Source organism: Haliaeetus albicilla, chromosome 7, assembly GCF_947461875.1.
Source record: "Haliaeetus albicilla chromosome 7, bHalAlb1.1, whole genome shotgun sequence".
NCBI classification, from domain to species: domain Eukaryota; kingdom Metazoa; phylum Chordata; class Aves; order Accipitriformes; family Accipitridae; genus Haliaeetus; species Haliaeetus albicilla.
Window position 1 is genome coordinate 10,143,184 of NC_091489.1, and position 23,713 is coordinate 10,166,896.

Genomic DNA, 23,713 nt, shown 5'->3' on the forward strand with positions numbered 1-23,713 from the left:
ATGCTGATGTGACTAAACAGTATTTGTTCAAGTCTGGTTTAAATATTGTTTTAAATACACAAAAAGCAAGCAAGGAAGCAGGTTCTAAGCTGAAATGGCAGGTCAGTATTCCTGCTGATATTTTCTGTTATAAAGATTAAAAGAAAGACCCTAGTAGAAAATGGCTAACATGGTTCATTACTTCTAGTCATTTGGCTTTAAAGCATCATTAAAAAAAACAGTGAGTAGCAGCACAGTGAAGGCCAGAGTTGTGTGCAATGTAAGAAAGCCAGGCCAGCAGAATTTTCTCTAATCTGAGATACTCTATTTGCTGCCAGCAGGCAAACTTTATGTGATCCTTTCCCGACTTTATTGCAGTCCCTTTGCAGAATTTTTGCACAAGTACTTCATGAGAGCAAAAATACCTTTTGTGTCTTTGGGTGATTTTGAAATTAAGTACATACAAGCAAAAATGTAACCCATTCAGTTGGGCAACTAACATCTGTGGTAACTGGTTAGAACAGGACAAGTATTGTGTCCTGACGATCAAGCTTTCATGAAACTTTCTGGAATACTAGCTTCAGCAGCCTTTTTGATAGCAAAAAAATGTATAGGTCTTTCTACTGACTTCAGCTGTCAGAAGTCAATCAAGAAAAAAGAAAATGAACGTAATACTGTTTGATGGGGGTATTAACCAGGCGAAAATGGTATTTCAATTCTGAATTTTTTTTCAAAAAGCAAATAGATTTCTCATTGCAGATTAAGCTTTGAAAAAAGATGCACTTAAATATATCCTTTCCTGGCACACAGTCTTTTTAACAAAGTATTATATTTTGTGTACATAGCCAATATTTTTTGCTAGTGTGAATATGTATAAGCGCCATTGACTTAACTGTTGCTATGCTAGTTTGCTTGAGCTGAAGAACTGCTCCACCATTTGTGGTTTTAGAGAGACTTTTAAAGACTTACAGGAAAGACGTTCGCCATGTTGACCTCTGGGTATGTAAAGCACATGCAAGTATTGCTTGTCATGCTCTCTGGTTTAGCGTTGCCCAACTGCAGAGCTGAGCTTTGCAGTCTAAATACTTGCCTGCTGACTTTGAAAGGACAGAATTCAATAGTTCTTGCTTTTGAAAATATCTCCTTTTATTTTTTTTTTCCAAAGGAATCGATATTATTGAAACACTGTAATATGTGTCTTTTGGGGCATATATTTGTTTTACCTTGCTATCTACTTATCTAGATTACTGTACAGAAAAATATCATCTGCAAACTGATGCTATCAAAATGGCATGAGTACAAGTAAAGAACCCCATGTAATTTTTTACTTTTTTGTTTTTACTGGATATGTTATTTCTTATACCAATTGTAAAGATATTTGGGTACTAAAGGTTTCTCTCCCAATTTGTAAATATACTGCTGACTACAGTCAACAGTATATTTTCAAAAAATAAATCATCAGATGTTTTAGTGTGTCCAACAGGCTGAATGCTGCTTGTAGCATTTTGAAATAGGTCTATAGCTAAGACATATTACACTTGCTGAGAAAAGTTCTGATACCTATAGGTAAGGCAAGGGAATAACTACTGTGCATCTGTTGAACAAAAAGTCATTTGGTTTTCTTTCTTGAGGCAAAATGTTCCACGACTCAACCTACCCCAATCACAACAGATCATCAAAATAGGTATTTGAAGCAGAAGTATGAGTTATTGGGTCAGAGAATTTCAGTTTGCAAATGTGGCTCGAATGCATGATCAACATTGAGAATTCAGAAGGTAAATAAATAAGTCCTTTTGTTAATAATAAATCAATAGTTAAACCTAGGGATTACAAGCTGATTTCATGAGAGGTTTTTGACCCTGATGTGTTATTTTATGATTAATGATGGTTAGCAATAATTGGTCTTCCAGATAAAGTTGTGTGCCCACGTGAATCCCCTTCATTTTAAGACCTGCAGATGTAAGGCTTGGGATTTGAGATGGCAAATTATTCACAGAACAGTTTTATCACCTTTCTTTAAAAATTAAATCTTTCTTACACAAAGGAACATATCTGTAAGCACTGTGTATGTCTACAAATTAATGAAGCTTTAAGTTTGGTTACATTAGAAAATTACCTAGGTAACAACAGAGAAAAAAACCTCAATAATTTACTATTTACAAAAGTATTGCTCATGAAGGTTGTAAAAAAAACCCTGTGAAAATGGTTATAATAATCCCTTCTGTGGGTTCTGCGAGAAAACATTTCTACAAAATTCACAATGCACAAGCACAAGCAATATTCCAAGGATAGGCTTATGTGCTTATATTCTGTAAATTACATACTTGATATTCTTCACAATATCTTCTTCTCTTTTCAATAAAATATTTTTGCATTCCAGAGAGTCTCCTTAGTTTTGTCTTTGTTCATGTTTACATAACATCAAAAAAGAGAAAAGGTCACCCAAAACATCAAAACATTTAATTAACACAAGCACAGTGAAGTCACTTCATACTTTGAAATCATTGTCAGTTCCCCTAAGAGTGACCGCACTGTCACCAGCACAGGATTGCTTTTCACTGGAAGAGACAAAGAGAGCAGAAAGGTGTATTTTTTACACCAAAATTCCAATTAGTTGAAGAGGTTGGCAGAGACTGGGAAAATGACATAACAAACAAATGCACACTAATTACGGGATTTCAAACGTATTAAGTTTTGTGTGAAAGTCTAGCCTGACTCCCTTGTCTCGCTACCCCCTTACCATTCCCGTTGTTATCACACCCAGTGCAGGGCTGGGCTATTCCTGCTCACTCAACGGAGTTGTCTGGGCTGCGCTGTGCTGAGTAACGGTATCTTGCCTCCGGAGTCCCAGCTGCTGTGTCCCACTGCAGCTAGAGGCTGGCTGCGCCCTGGATGGATACCTGCTAGAACAAGCACCTCTGAGCTGCAGGCTTCTCTTGGCACCATTACTTGCTGTGCACGCATGGCAGGCCAATGTACACTTGCCTATATATATATATATATATATAAAAAAATCATTGCTCTATTGCAAGTACTGCCATTAGAGTGCTGCATTTCCAAACTTTTAGAATTATTTGTTTCAATATGGAACATTTTTCATATCTATACTCAAGTCAAATATGATTCTACACAGAGCAATCAGAAAAAAAAAAAAGACACACGTCCATTAATTTTCTAAGCATGAAGTGGTTATTCTTATGTATTTGAAACATTTTTCAGTTGCAAGCTCAGTTTAGCAATTAGCACTGTGGAAAGATATGCACTGTGGAAAGATATCCTTTGAAGGACACTGATAGATATTCTTACATGGTTATGTTCAGAGCTCACAAAAGGGTATGTACTTTTCAGAATTAACAAGTGTTGATGCAGACAGAAATTTTAAGTGAGAGAAATGGAAGTTACACTGTGTTCATAATGTAAATGCTCAGTTTGCACAGAGCTAAATATGATGGGAAAATTTGCATGCTCAAAGTTAAGCATGTGCAGAAATGATTGGGATTGCAGCTGTTGGGTGAAATTAAACTCATCTAACCTTAAAAGTCTAAAAGTTTCTTGTGTAAATCTTACCTAGTCACCTTAGAGTCCTCAATTACTGGAGATAAGTGGCTATCTTTTTTGGGCCTGTCTCAGATGACGGGAATTACCCTGTGAAGGTGTGTATTTCCTTCTATTGACTAAAAAGGAAGCGTGCAGTGAATATATTAGACTCCTGTAGCCAATATTTAGATGCTTAAATTCAGTGAATTGAATCTCACCCAACTGTACCATTTGGAGAAAGATGAAATTTAAAACGCAAAGCAGGAAATAATGCTACAAACGTATGGTAGAAGATGTAGCACACAGTCCTACAGCAGAGATACATATGCTTGTAACCGCAGTCAATTAAGACGTTGTGTGATTCTCTGAGGCTAAAATTCAGCCAGGGCCCATCCCACCCCCAGCCGGGAGCAGGACAGCCAGGGGCACCGGGGCAGCCCCAGGCCCGGGCATCGGGCACCTCCCTGGGGATGGCGACAGGCCGAGGCCGGGCCTGAACGTGGGCCCAGCTCAGCGGGGCCCACGGCCGGGCAGGGCTGTGGGGAGCCGGAGACCGGCCCTGCTGCGGCATCGCTGGGGCAGGGGCTGACGGCCCCGGGGGCTGATGTGGGGTCCTGGGCCGTGGGGGAGCCCCGGGGGGCCGGCCAGGGACAGCCGGGGCTGGCCGTGCCATCAGGGCCCTGGCTCTTGCGTTGGTTCTCAGCCAGCTGTATTTGTAACAGCAGTCATTTTTTGCTTTCGTTTTGCCAGTTTATGCAATATTAAAGGGTTGATTTAATTTTTCCTTTGCCTTCTCACTGGAGAACATAAGTCATACCAAGTGATAATTTTAAGCAAAAACAAAACCAGAAGCTAATTCTGTCTCAGAAAAAATATGTGAAGACTTGGGTAATTAAATTGGTAGTAGTTAGAATCATAGTTTAATTACAAGTGTAGCTGAAAATGTGTGTTCAGGCCAGTTGAAATCAGGGGATTTATGATGTTAGGAGACATTAAACTGTCCTTCCTAAATTTTGCTTCTTTACTCTTCTCCTGGAGATACATATACTTATATGAATGGATTAAAAATATCTTTATAACTTTATGAAGAGAATACCACAATGTAAATTTACAGTTGCAAATTTCTGTAACTTTGAATGTACCTTTCATTCATAAGTGCGGCATTTGGACTTAAATAATAAAGCAATATGAGAATCAAGCAACAACAAAATTATTCAAACAAGTAATCTGGGATATGACAAAACATTTAGAAGCAAATAATATGCTTAAATTTAATTTAAGTAATAAATGCTTAAATAGAAGCAATTACTTGCAGTGGGTTTATAAAGCTGCTGTTGCTTTGAACTGGGTATCATCCCTTCATAACTTTGTTTCCTGCTTAGACGTAGTCTCAGTCCTAAGACACCACATTCGTTTTATGGGTCTTACTGCTTTAAGGTCAATGGAGCTATGTCAGAGGAAATAGTGGTATAAAAATACTAAAGACTTTCATCAATTTTATATTTCTTACATCTTCCTCTGTCTTCACAGTTAGCAAAAACCTGTAACAGTCATTGCCAAGAACATATGAAACACGTAGGTTTGAATGTGAGTTGAAAGAGGGAACTAATAAACAATTTAGCTGTCATTTTATCAGTCTGCAGATGTCCTCAGTCCTGAGTTTTGCCTTCTGGTTAAAGGCAATTGTCCATGCTTTTGCATCATTACCTTTTAACAGTCTTATATATAATTGTTATTGATGATTTATTTAATATTCCTATGGTTTGGTTTATATCTGTGGAAATTTCTGGTATGCCTGTAATTTTTCAAGTAATAATTGGGAAGAGGGAAATGGAAAGTTTCAGTAATTGCTGAGACCATTGATTATAAGGGTTTCTGTACTACAGAGGGCATAAGAACTAATCCTCAAAGCTTTCTACACAAAATAGCAAAAATCTGTAAAGTGCAGATTATTTATTTCATGTGGCATGTGCTAGCTGCACATCAGAGACTTAGAAAATACATTTTTCTTTTAACATTTGGTGTGCAGAGTTTGCCAGTGAACCCACTGGCTGCTGTGTTTAACTTGTAATAATTTTCAAGTCACTATGTGTGTTTGTGTATACATGAATATGTTGATGGATATATGGGCAGTTTTGTGAGTGAGATGACAAATAGTTCTTAATGCTTTTCAGCAGAATAGGTATTTTTTAATCTCTTTTCTTTTTATGTATAGAATGGTTATTTGTCTGTAGCCTTTGTCTCTAGTCACAGTGCAGCAATTTAACATCATCCAAGACTTTTTCAAAACTCCCAGATACTTGGTAAAAAGGGGTGACAGCATTGGAGCATGTTTTACAAAGGTCTGCTTACAGAACAGAAGAAATTAAAGTAGAAATAGGAAATATCAGGAATACATCCAGAAATATCCAAAAAGAAAGGAAGACATTTCGTTCTTAGTTCTTTTTTGTGTTCCATGTTTCTTCTTTATTTCCATTTTTCCTCAAATTACGGCTTTTGCAATGTGAAGATCTGAAAGGACTTCTTAGAGGCAGCAGTATAATTCAATATTGCACACATTTGACATTTCTGAACTCAGTGTTGCTGGAAAGCATCACGCCAGCAGTGACATGGTTTTTAAGCTCGCTCTCCTCCTTTTTTGCTAGTAACTTCAGGATCTCTTGTATAATCAGCTTTCAAGATCCAGTGAAAGTCTGGACTATGAAAAGATTGAAAACTAGATTGGGCAAGTCTCTGAAAAATAGACTATACAAACTATTTTATTAGGAAGAGGATGCAGCAGTGGACAACTAGTAACACTTAAACATATACATGTTTATATATATGTCTCTGTATATCTTCATACTTTTACACATTTTTTTACAAACAAAGATCCTTGGTTCCAAAGTGCTTATAGTCTCTAACATGGAAGAAAGAGAGGATGCGTGTAAGCAGTTGACCTAAGGGAGAAAAAATAAATTATGCATGAGGGCAGAACGGGATGGATTTCTGGGAGAAATAGGCATTCAGGAAATATGATTTCAGGGAGAACTGAAAGAGAAAAAGTTCTTGCTAAGCAAGAGAAAGGAAACTTTCCCATCTTAAGGGATTTAGTCAATAATAAATTGGAAAGGATAAGAGGGAAGAAAGAAATGATTGGTTGAAGAAGAAGCTGTAAAGACTGCAAAAAGCAGAGACAAGCAGAAAGCAGTTTAGTTGGTGTTACAAAGCTAACATCTGTCAAAGATTAACATGCAGTATTACATGAAATCATAATTATCCTCTAGAAATTCCTATGGCAGTGTACAATAAATGCAGATATTTTCAGGGAAAATTTTATGTGGAAAAAAAGTTTATAATTACATAAGGGCTTGAGGGTAAGAGAGAGGAACCGTGTTTTATGCAGTGAGTTCTGATCTGAAACACAGAGAAGTCAACAGCTCTGGACTAAAGTCAGGCCTCAGGTCAAGAAGTTAGTGAGACAGTTAGAGTTGATACATTCAGGGCTTGGATGAGCTGGAAGATGGAGATGTAAATCCCAGTGAAAATGGACAGAAAAATGCTGTGTAGCATTGATTCTGTGGTGGAAGTAGTAAGGGCAACTTAAAATGCATTGAGAACAAGAAACAGAATAAACAGTGAGAGCCTAAGCATGGGGGTAGTGAGGAGAGAAAATTAAAGGTGGTACAGGGGTTGTGGTCCTAGAAGTTGGGGAGAGTAAAAACCCATTAAGAATCACTCAGAGCTAAAACTCACACATTCAAATATATGAATATCCTTGTGTGCTAGAGGAGGGAAGAGGTAGATGGAAAGAAGTCTAGAAGAATATCATAGGTTTTATTAAATGGGAAGAAATAGTAATATTTAATAAGAGACAAGCCAATAATAGATAATTCTTACCAAATGCTTAAACCTTGGCTACATATAAAAGGGTTTGCTGATGAAGTTGCATTGATGGTGCATTCTCTACCTGTACCTCCCCTGAATGGAGATAAAGCATTTACCAGCAAGAAGCTGATTTGAATATCATTTAAAGAAGTTCTGTAAGTAGAAACAGTTATACCAGTAGAAGACTTGTGCTAGTATAATTTTTGCCTTTTTTTGGATTATGTTGCTTGCAAGTATAAACGCTTTTCCCTTTGTATCCCTAAGACAGCTATGCCAACAGAAGTTGTGAGTGTAGGCCATGCCTCATTGGCTTTGAGTGAAGCCACAGTGCTGATGGAGATTTCCTGACTACTGTCTCCAAATTCATTTGCCATCCTTTTAATGGCAGTCATTAAGAGTGAGAGGTAACTATTTGTAGTTGCATCAGCAGAAAGGCAGGTTGATAAAACCCGTAGTTCCTCCCATCTTCTGGGGAGAACTATGCTCTTAATTCCTTTTAAGGAATTTTCTCTGTTCACAAGCAGATGCTTCAATTTATGGTGAGAAGAATAAAGCCCAGATTGCTTTCACAGTCTGTACTTTTATCCCTTGCCAATTAGTCTGGTAGTGTACAAAGGTGAGTAGCAGCCTTGGATTTCATCGCCAGGAAGGTAATCATGGTCTGAACAGGTCAGTAAAATGCATGGCATCTAGCAAGACATATTCTTTCTTACTGGCTAGTACAGATGTGAATGTCTCTAGCAATTGAACATTAATATGATTGCAAAGTTCTGGCAAATCGCTCCCCTGCTTGCATAGTTGGTTTGTGTATTACACCTGTGGGTGACAACTACATATTTGTGAAATGGGTTATATTTGTGACAGCCAAAATTAAAGTGATCTGTGGTGCTTATGAAATCCTTCAGGGAATTGGGGAAAGCCTGTATTATGCTTAGAAATTAGTCCAAACCTGGTGTGTGAATCAGAACTCAGCTGTGGCCAGCTCCAAGGTTTTGATGTGAGATCCTCTTTTAACAGGCTTTTTGGCTTACACTAAGGGGCTGGCGGTATCTGGCAGACAGTGCTGCCCTTTTCATCTTGCTTTTGTTTGTAGTCCTTTGGGGAAAGGGCTAAAATATTCGGAATATAACCTTTCTAAGCATTCTTGGTAGCATGCTTGGAAATGTGGAAGGATTATGTGATAGATGGTTTTCAGCATTCTGGTACCCACAGAACCATGGCTAATCTTTCTAATCTTCTTTGTCTAAGGTAATCTGTATATTCTATCCTCTCTCAATCTATGTATCTTATGCTGAAACTGCACTGACAGGAAGCTCTAAAATGCCTATTTTTGTTTCTTTCCAACAGCTGGCTGTCCGGACTCCTTGATTAAAGAGCTTCATCACTTCAGGATTCTGGGAGAAGAACAGGTGAGTTAGCATCACAAAGGCAGCATCTTAATATCATGAAAGATAGACGCTAATGAGACAGTTTCCTCTCTCTCCAGGGAGGCAGAGTGTATCTCGTGACCCCCAATGACCTGAAATGTGGGGGAAAAAAACACACAGGAGATATATGTGAGGTTATTTTTTTTTTCATTCTATCCATCAGCTTTGACAGGTTATTAATTGGTACATCTGCTATCTGCCACAGCTCTTTGGCGTTCGACTGCAGCAGTAAACAGGCTCTCTAAAACAGCAGATAGACCAACAATCTGACTAAGGGATTGATACTTACAGCTACTCATGATATCATCCATCTCTTTCTGTGGCCTTTTTTCATTTTTAAAAGTGTGTTTCTCATTCATAATTATAGCTGTGCTTTGCACTCAGAAAACTATTTCTGTAGAGGGATCTTAGGAAAGCGTAAGTGAAGTATGCTTTACAACGCTTACAAGGTGGTCATAGTTATTATTTTGTCAACAGTGAAATTAACGTACAGAGATACTGAGAACATGGCCTTAAACTTTGAGAGACAAGTTGAATTGAAATGCTCAATGCTTCTGAAATTCAAGTCGTCTTTGTCTCTGAAGTATCTCTCCTAATGTAGTGGTTCTAAAGCCTAACTGCCTGACAAAGAGTTGCAGGTACTAGGGACTGAGGGCCTCACACCTCAGCATTACTGTTTTGTACATAAGAATATCCGTGTCTTTTAATGAACCTGGCACCAAGGGGCTTGCGCAAGGTTATATGAGGGCTGTGACAGAGGTAGAGGCAGCTCCTGAAATGTTAATTCAAAGTCTGGTTTCTTACTTTTTAGATCAGATTATATTGTCAAGAACACCTTGTTTCTTCTCCTTCCCCTGTCACCCTCCCTTTTTTTATTTCAGTTAGGCATGCTGGTACATTTTCTAGACTTCCAGTTTTCCTCCACCAGCCCCCCACTTCAGTTGTTATAGAAAGTAAAAAAACAAATTCCTTGGAGACTCAGCTTTTCCTCAGCAAGAAGGCAGCATGAAGGGGAGTGTGTGTGGGGGGGTGTCTGACAGAAATGGAAAGAAAGACAGAAAACAGACTAGGCCAAAGGAGTTACTGGAAAGAGGAATGTGGTGAGACTCAGGACTTAGGAAGAGGAGATAAAAGAAATTATGACCAGGATTGATGGGGCCAAAAGACTGGTTAGAGCCAGGTGACAAATGGAGGGCAGAGTGAGATGAAGCTTGGGGATACTGGAGAGATGGGGCCGGCTGGTGGAAAAGGGTAGGAGTAGAAACCAGAATGGCAGGGAGAAGGGTCTGACAAGGAGCTGGGACCAAGGACTGGCAGGGAATGACCAAATACAGAAACTTGCTAAAGAGACTGGTAAATAAAGTAAGGTCTGTACTTAATGAGCTGCACGAGGAGGTGAAGCTAAGCAGAGTAGGAGGAGTGGGACAAAAGGAGAGTTTTGAAGGAAAAGTAGGGAACAGCTAAACCAAGAGACTGTGAGTATGAGGGAGAGGGCTGAACCAGACAGACTTTGATAGCTCCATTGGCAGGCCTCTGGGAATGGAGCTGTAAACCTCAGCCTTGCTAATGACCACTGGCAGAGCAATAGAATTTAATTGATGGACTTTCTTTTTTTTTTTTTCTGTTTCGCTTTTTAGAAAAGGGGGTGGTAGACATGAAAATGAAGGCTAAAAGAGTTAAGAGTGCCTATGAAAATTCAGACATTAGGAAGTGTCAGATTTAAGATTGTTTATACAATCTTAATATTTTCTTTCTCTGTTCCACTCACCCATCCTTTGCACTAAGAGAGTATTAAATTATATGATCATATACAAACTTCAGAAGTGGGATGATGTAAACCGTGAGGAACCGCAAAAGAAAAGATAATTAATTTCTGTCCACTAATAAGAGAAGTCTTGAAGAGAGTACAAGGAATTTGTTGAGGAAAGCCTTGCTAATCAAATAAATACAGTATTTTTGTCACTTGGAATATTTTTGGTATTCTTTCAAACTTTCATAATGAAACTGCTCCTCTTTGTATTGAATACACCTAAACAGATGAGAAATTTTTGTCATCATGCATTAGGAGCATAAAACTACGCAGATGGAAAGTTGTTTTGCGGAATGGGTCTGATCTATAAACATTTGCCTTTCTCTGAAACTGGCTACACTAATGGGTTATTTGGATACAGTGGTTGTCATTACAGTCTCAATTAACGTCTTTGCAAGTAGTGAATATTGCCATGAGGCTTGAATTATTCCATAAGCCCATACACGTACAAAGAATACTGCAAGTATATTCTGTCCCTACAAAAGCATTATTGTCATGAATCTACTGATGACCACAGTAACTCTTGCTTGAAGTTAGCACACTCTTCGACAGTTAGGGAGAAATTGCTGCAAAACCAAGGTAAAAAAAATTAAATACATCTAAATGAAGAAAGGAATTTCAGGCCAAGTCCTCATTCACATGGCTATCTAATTATTTCTTATATTTATTTATGTATATAGTTGCTTTTTAAAAAGATCTAAAGTGTGTCTTTTTCTGTTATCATGCATACTAGATAGAAAAAAAATCATAACTAATTATAACACTGTTTTATTCAGACTGCTTACAATTTCAGTATTATCAACCAACATATATTTTCTTCCACTCCAAGCAACAGTCAAAGAATAATAGGGGCATGTTACTGCTTCATGTCCAATCTTGATTTATTTTTAAAATGCTTATGTATTCAAGGCCAGATTATAAAAGCAGAATGGAATATTGTGATAATCTCTTCTGATCTCCTTTAGGATACACATAACATGACTTTCTTGGATTAATTCTTGTTTAAACTGGAGTATATTGCCTAGAAAAACATCCATTCTTTGTTTACAAATCACTTGCAGACATTAGATCCTATTATACTTGTCAGTAGTGAAAGAAAAAAAAATCCCAGCCTCTTTTCTTTCCACCACTCTACCAGCACCCCAGTATGCTCCCCACATTGTGTATCTCCCATTCCTCAGTGCCCAGATCCTTTACATTTCCAATTCCCTTTGTCCTGTCACAAGGCAATAGGTGATCATCATCCTAAAAAATTACTTCAACCTATGAATACAACTCAGAAAAAGCCACCATACTTCTGAAACAGGAATAAAAAAATTGCAAAAGGGAGTCTGTTTGTCAGGCAGGCAGCTAAGTATGTCTCAGAAAGAATGAAAGAACCTTTCAGTTTGAAGTGGGCATTCCCACAGGAACTTGTGGGTTCCAGTTAAACCAGTGGCTGCCCAATAAGAAATATAATTGTCCTTCCAGAGATTTCTATTTATTCATCTAAGAAGTGCCCTAGTGCTTTTGGAGGTGGATAGACACAGCTCAGATTCAGCTCATGATCCATCACACTGCTTCCCAGACAGAAATTCCATTCTGCAATTGTGGGTAATATTTTGTTCCTAGAAAATTAACTTCACATGTGACTGTCTGAAAAGTAAGTTGTTTGCTTAAACCCAGTTTACCAACAGTTCAGATATGCCTGTAGCATGAACTTATCCATCCATGTTACATGTTCATTTCTTCCTCTTCTCAAATTGTTACAAGCTTTATTACCGATGTTCTATGTTCTTGGTTTTCTTCCAAGTTATTGATAAAAATTTTAGGTGGCATAAGGCCAAGAATCAGTACCTTCAGGACCTTTTTGGAAACACACCTGCTTAATAACTATTTCCTATTTACCATTATATTTTAGACATGCCAGATGTCTAAGCTGAGTTTTCATCCTCTTATATATGGCATGTTAATTTTGTATCACTCAAGATACTTAATCAAAAGGCCAGGCAGTAGGAAGACAGATGCCTTAGAGGAGTCTGCTTCATCAACTCTCTTACCTTTATCAACCAAATTTCAGTCAAAATCAAGCAACTGTTCCTAATACAAAACCCTGGTCTCTACCTTTTGTTCATCGAGTATTTGTTTCCTGTAAATACTGACCATATATAATTTTTGTTGCTGTCATTAAGAGAGAAAGGTTTTGAGCGGCTTGCAGGATCAAACCCCTTGAAAACATGTGTCTGCCTGTCTATCTGTCTATCCAAATAAAATGTTTCTTTATCTAAATGTAAGCACTGAAGGAAAACTAATGCTGAGAACAAAAGGCTCTGTGTTTTAACTTGACGCATGAAAAGTTGCTGATTAATCTAATATTTCCTAAAAGGAGTTCTGTAATAATAAAACAGTTGTCCAAATAGTCAAACTTCTCGGTAGTCTCCTGGACGTGTAAAACTCCCATGTCTTTTATGCCCTCAGGAATGCACATGATGGGAAATTCGTTCTAGCTGGACAGTCTTATCTTTTAAGGTCTAGTTGGTGGCAACAAGATAGTTTTTAAAGAGGGAATTGTTTTTAGACTTTATGGAAAGAGGTGATTATAGTCTGTGTGTTGAAATAGAAGAGTACTAGCTTCCCTGGTACATGATATGCATCATGGATACCTAACTTATCACATAAAACCAGCATCTAGAGTAATTGGCTTAATATGCAACACAGTAGATTTAGCAACAGATTGCTACCCCACTTGATACTTGACACTTTGAGAAGGTGCCAGAGAATCTGACCTAGAAATGTCTCCAAAAGCAGCTTTGGCTGGTTTGTTTTAGACCTCCTTTTCACAGATTCTCCCAGTCCACAAAGGTCTGTACAAGGCAAAGAGAGTCTTCTGGACACGCAGCCCCAGGAAGGGTAAAACCTGAAGCTTTCTAACTGTCCTTGGCTCTGTTGAGCTTTTACTTGCAATTTGATCCCACTGTTCATAATCCATCCTTTTCCCCTAGCATAACGGATGCAGTCCAACCTGCTGGCTAAGTGCTTCACTTCCTAGGTACCTGAGATACACTCAGGATTGGGATGAAAGATTTATTAACTGGGGAGCTATTGAAAAATAGCACAGTATGAGAAAGTTACTCTCCTGCAGTAGTCATTTACCCTGTCAGGCTGGCTGTCTCTGCAAGTAAATGCAAATGGTTCTACAAGTGGTGATAGTGCAAGCTGCTTACAAAAATATGTTAAAGATGCACTAAATATGGCCTCTGTCCAAATGCAGTGGAAGGCAGGTAATTCAACAAGCCAGTGCCAGAGACAGCAGAGAGAACACTTCAATTCAGACCTAAACACTACAATACACCAACATAGCAAGATGACTTGCAGTGAACTGTTATGGAGTCTCCCTAATGACTCTCTGAGAAAGTTCCCTCTTCTCCCCAAAGTGATAAAAAAAAGTCTTGTTTAATTGTTTAAATAGAATATTGTGATTCATGAATAAAATAGCAGCTACATCTGAAGGCTGGAAGGGAAAACAAATAACTCAAGAGCAAGCAAACTGCTGCTATACCTGAGTGCCCCCAACAGGTCACAGCACAGAAGAAGCAGATAACACGCTAGTGGCAGGGAAAGAAGCTGCTAAGTAATGTATAGCGGTGCTTCTCTGCTATATCATCTGCTCTGACAACTTTGCAGAATGTATTGGCCAGTTTCTTGATATTTTGACAGGGTAATGATCAATTTTAACAGATCTCTCCTATCAGCTGCTACTGCAACTCATATCACTGCTCACTTTTTCTTTAGAAATGTTGTGGGCGTTTACATCCCTGGAATCTGAGCAAGCCTGAATGGGGGCACTCCTTTTCTTCCTCCCCCCCCCCCATTTCCTTGCTAGTTGGGGAAAACTCATGCAAAGGAATATCCCGTTTTGAGAATCTGCAGATGCACATCCCCATGCTGTTCAACGGGGGTGTGGGCCTGTGCTAGGTTTTACTGTGAGCTGTAAGTTTAGGAGATATGGAAATCTAGTATTAAAAACATATTGTGGACAGAAATCATTTAACATTAATTGAGGTTTTAAAGGAATTTGTATACAATATATGTGTGTGGCAAGGGAAATGTCTTTTGATTTTTTTTAAATTTTTTTTGTGCTTGCAATACCTGCTAGAGGAATTTTGTTTCAAGTATATGCTACAGAATATTAATGTAAAGTCAGTCTTAAACTAATTGATATATATTTACCCGTTCAGGCAAAAGTAATGTCATGTGACAATTCTAATTAATCAGCTGAGTTTAGTGCAGGAGACTGTCAAATATGATCAGCAAAGTGCTTCTGAAGAATTTGTGGGTCAAGATTTTTTGATAACTACACTTGGAAAAAATGCCAGTTACTTCTTGATAATTCACATGCAGTTAAAAAAAAGAATAAATTTTCACTGAATAATTTCTCCAGTTCATAATTACTAAACCAAAGCTATTTTGTTAGTATTCTCAAATATGTATCTTTACAAGTATACTTCCTTACAGCTCTGTGCTTTCCTATCCAGCCTCCTGGCTTCAGCTGCTGCTCAATGTGAGTGATACCTACATGCATCTCTCGGTTTCTTCCATTTTTCTGTTTAATATCTGATTTCTGTCCATCTCATTTGGCTCACCTTTTGGATTTGTCATCACCATGCCATCAGTCTCTCTCTAAAATTGAGCTACTGCATTTAACTCCTGATCCTCTTTACACCACCTTTTTTTTATAGCTGGAACTACCCGACAAACTTTACAGTCTTGCAATTTTATATGAGCAGTGATGTGCATCTCTTTTCTTCCTGCGCTATATCTGCTTTGAATGTCTCCTAACCACCTTCTTCCCCCACTTCAGAGGTAATTGGAATCCATGTGAGTTCCTCAGCTTTGTCTCTCCCAAATTATCAGAACTTTATTCTGAGTTCTTGTCATAGACAGGGTATCTCTACTTTCTTACTCCTTTTTTAACTTGTTGTCTGTGCACTAGACAAGTAAAAGTAATTTATTTTTGGTTGAAGAGCTGAAATAAAAAATGGGGAGAAAGAAAGGAGAAAGTACTTGTGATCAAACCTAATTTAAAGTATATTTTTTTCCTGTCAAAACCAAAATATATGTCATTTTGTGTAGGACCCAAATTTCCATTTGTTTACTTGTCTGTAATAACTATCAATGAAAAACTTGAGTGCTCCTTAAAATAGAGGAATTGTCTTCCATCCAGCTTTTATTAAATTCAGAGAGAAGATTTGAACCCCAGTGTTCAGAGTCTCAGGTGGATGTAGAAGATGGGAATTCTTCCATCCCTTGAATGACTTTGATCTGCTTTCATGGAATATGTATTCATTCTCGTGACCTGAGAATTGGAATTCCTGGGAGCCAGTATCTACTTCAGTGAATCTCAGTTGCACAGTTTGCAACAGCATCAACTGAAAAGGTTTTCTTGCATCAGTTACAGCTTTGGTGGTTGTTACTTGCAGGGGAGAAATGAATGTGGATTCGAGCTCCACAAGGGTCAGAAGGAACTGGATGTTTATCTCCAGCATTCAGTCTATTCAGACTGATCCCACAAATACCTGCTGGAAGATCACAAACTTCCAATAGTTTGTAAATACAGTGCCAAGCCATACACTGTGCTTAGTACAGTTTCTTCATTGCGTCCTATTGCCTCTCATATATTCAGTTTGATTTCCAATACAACCTGCTCCAGTGTCCTCTCTTCTCAGTATTCTTTATTTTCTATTTTCATACTCCTCACCTTGTGCTTTCTTTCATATCATTCTGCAAACTGCAGTCTTTCCTTTCTTTCCCCCTCTCTTTTCCAGTTTAATTTCATCCATGAATTGTGTTGCATTGGTCCAGTCAGGGGTTTCTTATCTAAATATTTTCTTGAGACTGCCTTACCCAATTTTCCATGACTCTCCAAAGTCAGGCAAATTCCAGCCCTCTAGAAGGTGGTTCTCTTTCTGGCCTCCTTTGTGATGCTCCTGTGGGAACAAGAAGGAGCTGATGCTCTGAACTTGCTCTTCCTCTCCTACCACTGGCCAGCAGAGGAGCCCAGTAACTCAAGAAAAATAAAGTAAGGGTGCACCATAGAGAGCCATGTGAGTCCATCTTTTTTTAATCTATACTTTAGATGACACTTTTGTAAGTATTTTGACTAGTCCGATGAGTACTAAGAGGTTTGTACTTGAAGTTGCCTAATTAAATTATGGAACTAATTCTTTTTTTCTTTTTTTTTTTTTTTTTTTGTATGTGTATAATACGTATAAATAAAGTGCTTAGTCTACATTATGGACTAACAGCCTCCACAATCTAATTTTGAAACACACAGATGGTTATTTGATTTATAGGAGCAGTAAAAACAATCTGACTCCAGAAAGTAGATTTTCTTTCCTCTGAGACCGTTACATGCAGTTAAAAGAAACAAGTAATTGAATTACCTTTCAGAGATTAGAAATTTTGGCTTTACATCTACTGCTAAACTTTTGTCCAAAGTTCCCTGCGAGGCTACTACTGAGCAGATGCTTTTAGGTGTGAGGAAAAAAGGGAAAATAAAGAAAACTGTGCCCAAAGTGTAAAAGCAAAATTAGAATAGCATTAGGCACATGTGCTGTGGCAGGGGACATTGGAATGGATGATCTTTTAAGGTCCCTTCCAACCCAAACCATTCTATGATTCTATATATTGAAGCATAACTTGCAAATTAAAAAACACGTCAAGGAATCACTGTGTTCACAAAGTGTATTTTGCAAGAGTTTTTTGCATCCAGATGCATTTCAGTTTTGTCTTAGTATCTGAATCTCAGTGTAACTGAAAAGACTGCAATCCATAGTTAAACCTGTTTTATTCCTGCATCAGCCCAATGATTTCATTCATATTACCCTTGACTTACAACATCAGATGATTGAACTTCCACTGGTTGAAGACCTGGTACCATTCTAAGACCCAAGGAAAACCATCCCAATCTGGAAAGTGGGGAGCACGGAATAAATGGTTACAATTATCCAGCCTCCGTGTCTATGTCATACTATAATTTATAATAATTTATAAAAATATTTCTAAAGGCCCTGACAACTCTTTTTGAGCAAAGATTGCATGAAAAAACTTCATGATATGGTTGAAATATCATAAGTAGAGCTGGGAATTTTTTCCACTCAAAATTTTGTTCCATGAAAACTATAGATTTGGGTCAATTGGGACAATTCACACAGTGAGGGGAAAGTTCACAAGAGGATGCAGTTTTCAGAGACAAAAAAATTAGAATGTTTTATGACTACCTTGTTCATATACCTTTAGCTGTTTTAGCACCAGTGATTTGGAGTAAATCGTATTTTTAAAGACCCTTTCTTTCCAAATAAGCATTGAAATATATGGTTCTATGGTGAATCCGGCAACTATTTACCTACCTCTATTTCTGAGGCCCGTATTACAGTAGCATATAAATGCCTGACATGCTTTGCTCAAAAGCTGATTTCTAGCAGCAGTAGACGGCCGGTGATTTCTGTGTAATTTTATGCACCTCATTACCATAGTATTTGATGTCCTCATGACTATTAATGGATTTTGCCTCTTAACACTACAGTGAAATCAGCAAGTATCATTGTCCCTCTTTACAAATGGGGAACTGATGAGAAGCATAGATTAAGTGACTTACGTGAAAACCACAGGAAGGCTGTGCTACTGCCAGGAATTGAAATCAGGTGCCATGAATGCCAGTTCAGTCAAGTTTCCCATATATTAAACTTTATAAGGGCTTTTTCCTAAAAATAATTGAAGATATTTTTCCTACTTGTGCACACAGAACCCTTTTACATATGATGAGTGCTTCTCTAAATAGGAGGTACATTGATAATAATTGAGTAATAGATATTGTGAAACATTTTGAATGTATGGAAGAGCTAGATTCATCTTTTAATGACAACTCTCTATGTATTAGATATCTAGCCTAAGTTAGTTGTCTCAACTTCAGCTATAGCACTTCCACAGGGTGATTTGTCCCATCTATCATAGACATCACATGTAGGTCAGGATAAATTCCCTGCTCGGGATCTTGTTTCTTCTCATTCAATATATTTGGAACCTATATGAGTTGTTTAGGTTAGATGTTTAATTTTTGAAGAGCTAAAATTGTGTGAGGTGGTTCATAGTCTAAGCTGTTTAGGTACCTAAACCTAGATTTCAAAAATAGCTTAGGCCAGGTGACTTAGGATCAGAATTATTGGAACTGAAGCACCTATTGTGGGACTCACATAATTTCAGGTGTCAATATCTAGCAAATTGTCTGATCTCTCTTCATAGATAATAGTACAGGGCACCCTAGGGCTCAGTTCTTCTCATGCTAATGTACAAAACTAAAAGAGAAAAGATTAATTGCATCCTCTCTCTCCTGTTAATTATAAGAGGAGCCTAAGCACCAATGCAACTATAAGCATCATCACTGTGGAAATCCAGACTAAATTAAATGAATCCTACTTTAACTCTCCAGTTAAGAATAAGAGGCAAAGTAAACCAGTGGTGGTTGTCTGCTGGAATATCCTTAAATATCTCATTCAGACGTGATCAAAAATACATCATGGGCTCCAAAGACATTTAAGGGCTTTTGAAAATTGACTTACTTTAAGCATGTTGATTGCATCAGTCCTGTGTGATATGTATGGCTGCGTTATATAGGAGAAAACGTCTCTAATAGACATAATTTGTCACCATATGCAAATAGTTAATTAATAATTCATGACTAAGTGTTTTGGTTCTTTAGAAACCTTTTATAAATGCACCCTTAATGTAAAGCGAGTTGTTTTGTTTCAGGTGGCTGAATATAGGATATAAATCTGTGTGTGTTATGTATGATTCTGTTATGGCAGCAAACGTGTAGATGTTCTGCTACTACATGTTTTAGTTGGTTGTTAGGTTTTAAGTGAGCTAGTGTACAGGCACAAGGAAAAAGAAATTGGAAAATGACATCTTATAAATGTATCTGGACTTTGAAGGCAGAAAACAGGCTGGTAACTAGATGTCAAGATGTGCAAATGCATTTAGTGGGATCTTTCCTGTCTTCAAATTGATCTTTTTTTGGCTTTTATAGTGTGAAAATCACTGATGAGAGTGCTATACTGATTTGGCATTAGTCCCATGCTGAACCAGTATAAAATGTTGAATTTGTTGGACAGAATACGGCTTTGCCCACCTTGCCAGTAGGTGGACTGGACATTCCCTTTCTGTAACTTTCTGTAGCAAGACAGGTTGATTCCTATCTTACCTATCTTCCATTTTTGTGTATCAAGCAAAAAAAGGAGAGGAGACATGAGGAATCTTTCCATGCCCTTTTATGCTAAGCTAATGACTGGAAAGCTTATCCTTTTTTTCAGCTGAGAATTTATAATGGAAATGCTGACAGAATCTCAGCTACAGTGTCACTGGTGTTTGCCTCTGTAATGAGAAGCTGCTAACAATCCCACATCCAGCACAATGTTCCCTCTTAATGGGGTAAGACAATCACCATTCTCACCTTCAGGTCCAGACTCTGCCCTGAAGAAAAATCAGGTCAGCAGAGAGTTTTGCAGCCCTGGTTGCCCACATTTCTGTTCAAGGCCAACAGAATGATTCAGAGCACTCAGCATGTATTTAGTGCAAGGATCACAAACTTTACAGAAAATTGATAGAGTACGATATTAAATATTTATGACATTAGTCTAGGTTCGAGCATAATAATAACATAGAAAAACACCAGTTGACTTGTTGAGCCCCCGCACTCAAGGAGATTTTGCAGATATGTCTTCTAAATTTCTCAAAATACTGTTATTTTCCAGATCCAAGATCCTTAATTCAGGATTTCTGGCTGTCGTTCATACACTAAGTGATATTTTGAAGGCTTTCTCTCCTTTTAGATTTTGCTTTTCTTTTGTAAGGAAGTTTGTTTGGATTTTTTGTTAATTGAAAAAAGTGGGTGGTTTCAGTTTGGTAATTTTTTTTTTCTATGATGCAACACTTTTTTGTCTATATATTATAATGTTTTAAGAAGTCGCATACTGTTTTTAAAAAGCCAGTGTAACAAGACATGTTATGGCAACATTTGCAGAAGAATCTTCTTAAACATACACAGATAATATGCAGTGGAGACCCTGTCTTTGTAATTTAAAATTCTTTGTATACTTTGTTTATGAGGTTTTTGTCCTAATGCTTCAGTTTTCCTTGTGGGATTTCTTTGGAGAGGGGTGCGGATTGGAGAAAGAATTTTTTGTTTGTTACCCCAAAAAAACGGGAACAAGATTTTCATGAGCAGTTATGGGATAAAAGTTTACGAAGCACTAAATACTGTTGTGAGTGCTGTAACATAAAGCTCTGTTTTGTTCCTTTAGCACACCATAAAGTCATTCTGCTCGCAGAGAAAATTCATACTACTCCCTTCCTCTTTGGCCTTTTGGATTTTCCTGTTTTCTTTGGGGCTGTTAGGACCAAATGCTTTCATTTATTTCACTCCACAGTAGACCAGATTTATAGGCGAATCTGAAGCCTGGTTTACAATGGTTATATAGCCACTAGTGTGGAACTGCACCAACACAGAACCCTAGAGTGGATGTGATTTACATGTACGCAGCATGATTTGTACTTGCTCAGCTTATCTCTGGCTCAAAACAGGGTAGGTTAGACCAGGGAAAGTTACTACAATGGCATCAGTCATTTTAGAGTGGGCATTTTTGTCAGTGAGGATACGCTGAGTGTGTTATTTAATATTGCTGTGTGTCAGTGTCTCCATCATTAAAATGGAGGCACTTCCATAGCCTTTTAGGCTATCAGGATGGAACTAGATGAAAACTGCAAAAATGAAGACAATTTCCTGGGAGACCCTGGGAAAAAACTACACCTAACATTGAAATAAATGTATATCAGAGAATTATTTTGCCAATCAGTTTAATGAAATTTATTTTGAAAATAAAGTTGGCTGGGCAATTTTTAGAACCCTTTAGCTCTAAAACATTATACTGTACTTCTAGCTATAGATCCTTGAGGTGGTTTTATGAGTTTCTTTCCAATCTGGGTACAGCATTTATCAGTATCTGTTGTTGGACTATATTTATGATGTTTACAATAATTTTTATAGTAATATAACAGTTCTTGAGGTTACTTACAGAACCAGTCTGCTGTTTTCTTGATTTAATACCCACACAATTTTCTGGTGGTGAAAATGATAGCTGCAAGTCAGAAAACGATGCATATGATGTGAGTTGGAGCGGAGTGACACCCCATTTAACAACAGTGCAAAGTTTTAGACTTTCGACAAATAACCTGAACTTAGCATGCAAGACATTAGGATGGTTTACTTGATTATGTGGGATAGATTCAAGCTCAGAGTTTGTGGGCGTTTTTGTGTGTGTGCTGTTAGAAGTTTAACACCAGTCTGTTGTATTGTAGTACAACCGTTACCAGCGCTATGGGGCCGAGGAATGCGTGCTGCAGATGGGAGGAGTGCTGTGTCCAACTCCTGGCTGTGGAGCAGGTTTGCTTCCTGAACCCGGAGTGAGGAAAATTGTATGTGAACCAGGCAACGGAATGGGCTGTGGGGTAAGAACAAACATTTTCCTCCTAGCGGTGTGGGAAACAATTGATATTGTACGATGTTAGAATAAGGGGGGGGGGGATGCTTTTTTCTTTTCTATCAGTGACTCTGAATTGCCCTTCATAGCAGAGTGGGGTACTGTAGCTCAATAAACAATTTAAATATAGTACTGGGTTAGGAATGGTGACTTCATCATGTAGGCTATGTCCATTCCAGAATTCTTTGCTTTATTTGGTTTAAGAAGTTGCTGAGTAGTTACAGTAAGAAATTGAACTATGCAAATGACAATCCAAATGCGCTTTGACTTTCTTCTCCCAGCACTCAGCAAAAACGAACAGGATCTTGAGCAAACCATTCATTATTATATTAACACCAACTTTCTTTATAAATCATAGAAGAAGGAGAGGGAGAGAATGACCAGTCTGTGATACTGCAGTGACATTGCTTATGCATGTTAAGATACATGATTAAAAGAAATATAGAAATATTTTTGTTTTCTTATAAAAATTGCTTTTAAGCAGAGGGAATGTACAATTAATGGTGGATTTCTGGAAAACAAAAACAGATGACACTTGAAAATGTTTTTGCTAAGAGGTCAGATCATATGTATCAGTGATTTTTTTGGCAGTAGAAAAAACCAGATACTTTACAAGGATCAAGCTTTGGGGGAAATATGTAGAGAGAAATCTATATATAAAAGAACCTACTAAATGTTAGATCAGAGTGACTAACTGATGTTTGTACTAAGTGACTCTTTCTGTGGTTGGTATTATTACTGCATTTGATGCAGGCTATGAGAGAAGAGAAAATATCTATATTTATAAAATATTGTCATGCTCTTGCTGTTGTCTTTCCTGTGGAAAATGCACTTTTTATTGCAGTTTTGATGTTGCCCAAACTGATACCATAGAAGAATAATAGTTTGCCGAACTAGGAAGTCACAGTAACTTGTCTTCTATGAGTAGGTTAGCATCTGTCGACCTTGGTAAAACTTCCTATCTGTCCATGCAGTGGTGCATGTAAAACAGAGTACTCCCCAGACTCACTGAGCAGACATAGGGCTATAAAATAAAGCAGAAGGTGGGAAAGTAATAAGAAACAAGACTGAGTAAACAAAAAGAAATGCCTCTGGATTAACTATTAGGGATCGGTTAAAAAAGATAAAATCACAAATAATTTTTACTCTGCTGTCTGCCTTGAAGTGATGAAAATCAAACTGTGTTTTGCAGCTTCATTCATCATCATTCTGAATCTGCAAATGCCCTGTAAATAAAGTGTAGGTAGCATAAAGGATTATGTATTGCCTGGTTTAGCAAACTGCTCTGTTTCCTTTTATGGACTCTGCGCTGTGCTTGCTAGCGACCAGAACTGCAGCCTTGAGTTTAACCTCACGCTTTGTTTTGATTTATGTGACGTCTTGAACGGGGGGGGGGGGTACCTTTCACTGAGGCTGAAATGAGAACCAAGAGGCTGGTCTGTAAGCCAAATTTTGGTAACATTAAGGCCCTTCCTCAGAATCTATAATGGAACAGGGTGAAAATGTGTGTCTTTGAATCT

The 23,713-nt window shown here is 37.9% G+C and overlaps 1 protein-coding gene across 1 annotated transcript in view; it reads left to right on the plus strand.

Annotated features, from left to right (window-relative positions):
• PRKN (parkin RBR E3 ubiquitin protein ligase) overlaps positions 1-23,713 on the plus strand; it is a 767,561-nt gene that overhangs the window by 646,214 nt on the left and 97,634 nt on the right. The window contains exons 9-10 of the mRNA XM_069786113.1: positions 8,731-8,792; positions 22,012-22,161. Of these exons, the coding sequence (XP_069642214.1) occupies positions 8,731-8,792; positions 22,012-22,161 (212 nt within the window). The remainder of the gene's footprint in view (positions 1-8,730; positions 8,793-22,011; positions 22,162-23,713) is intronic.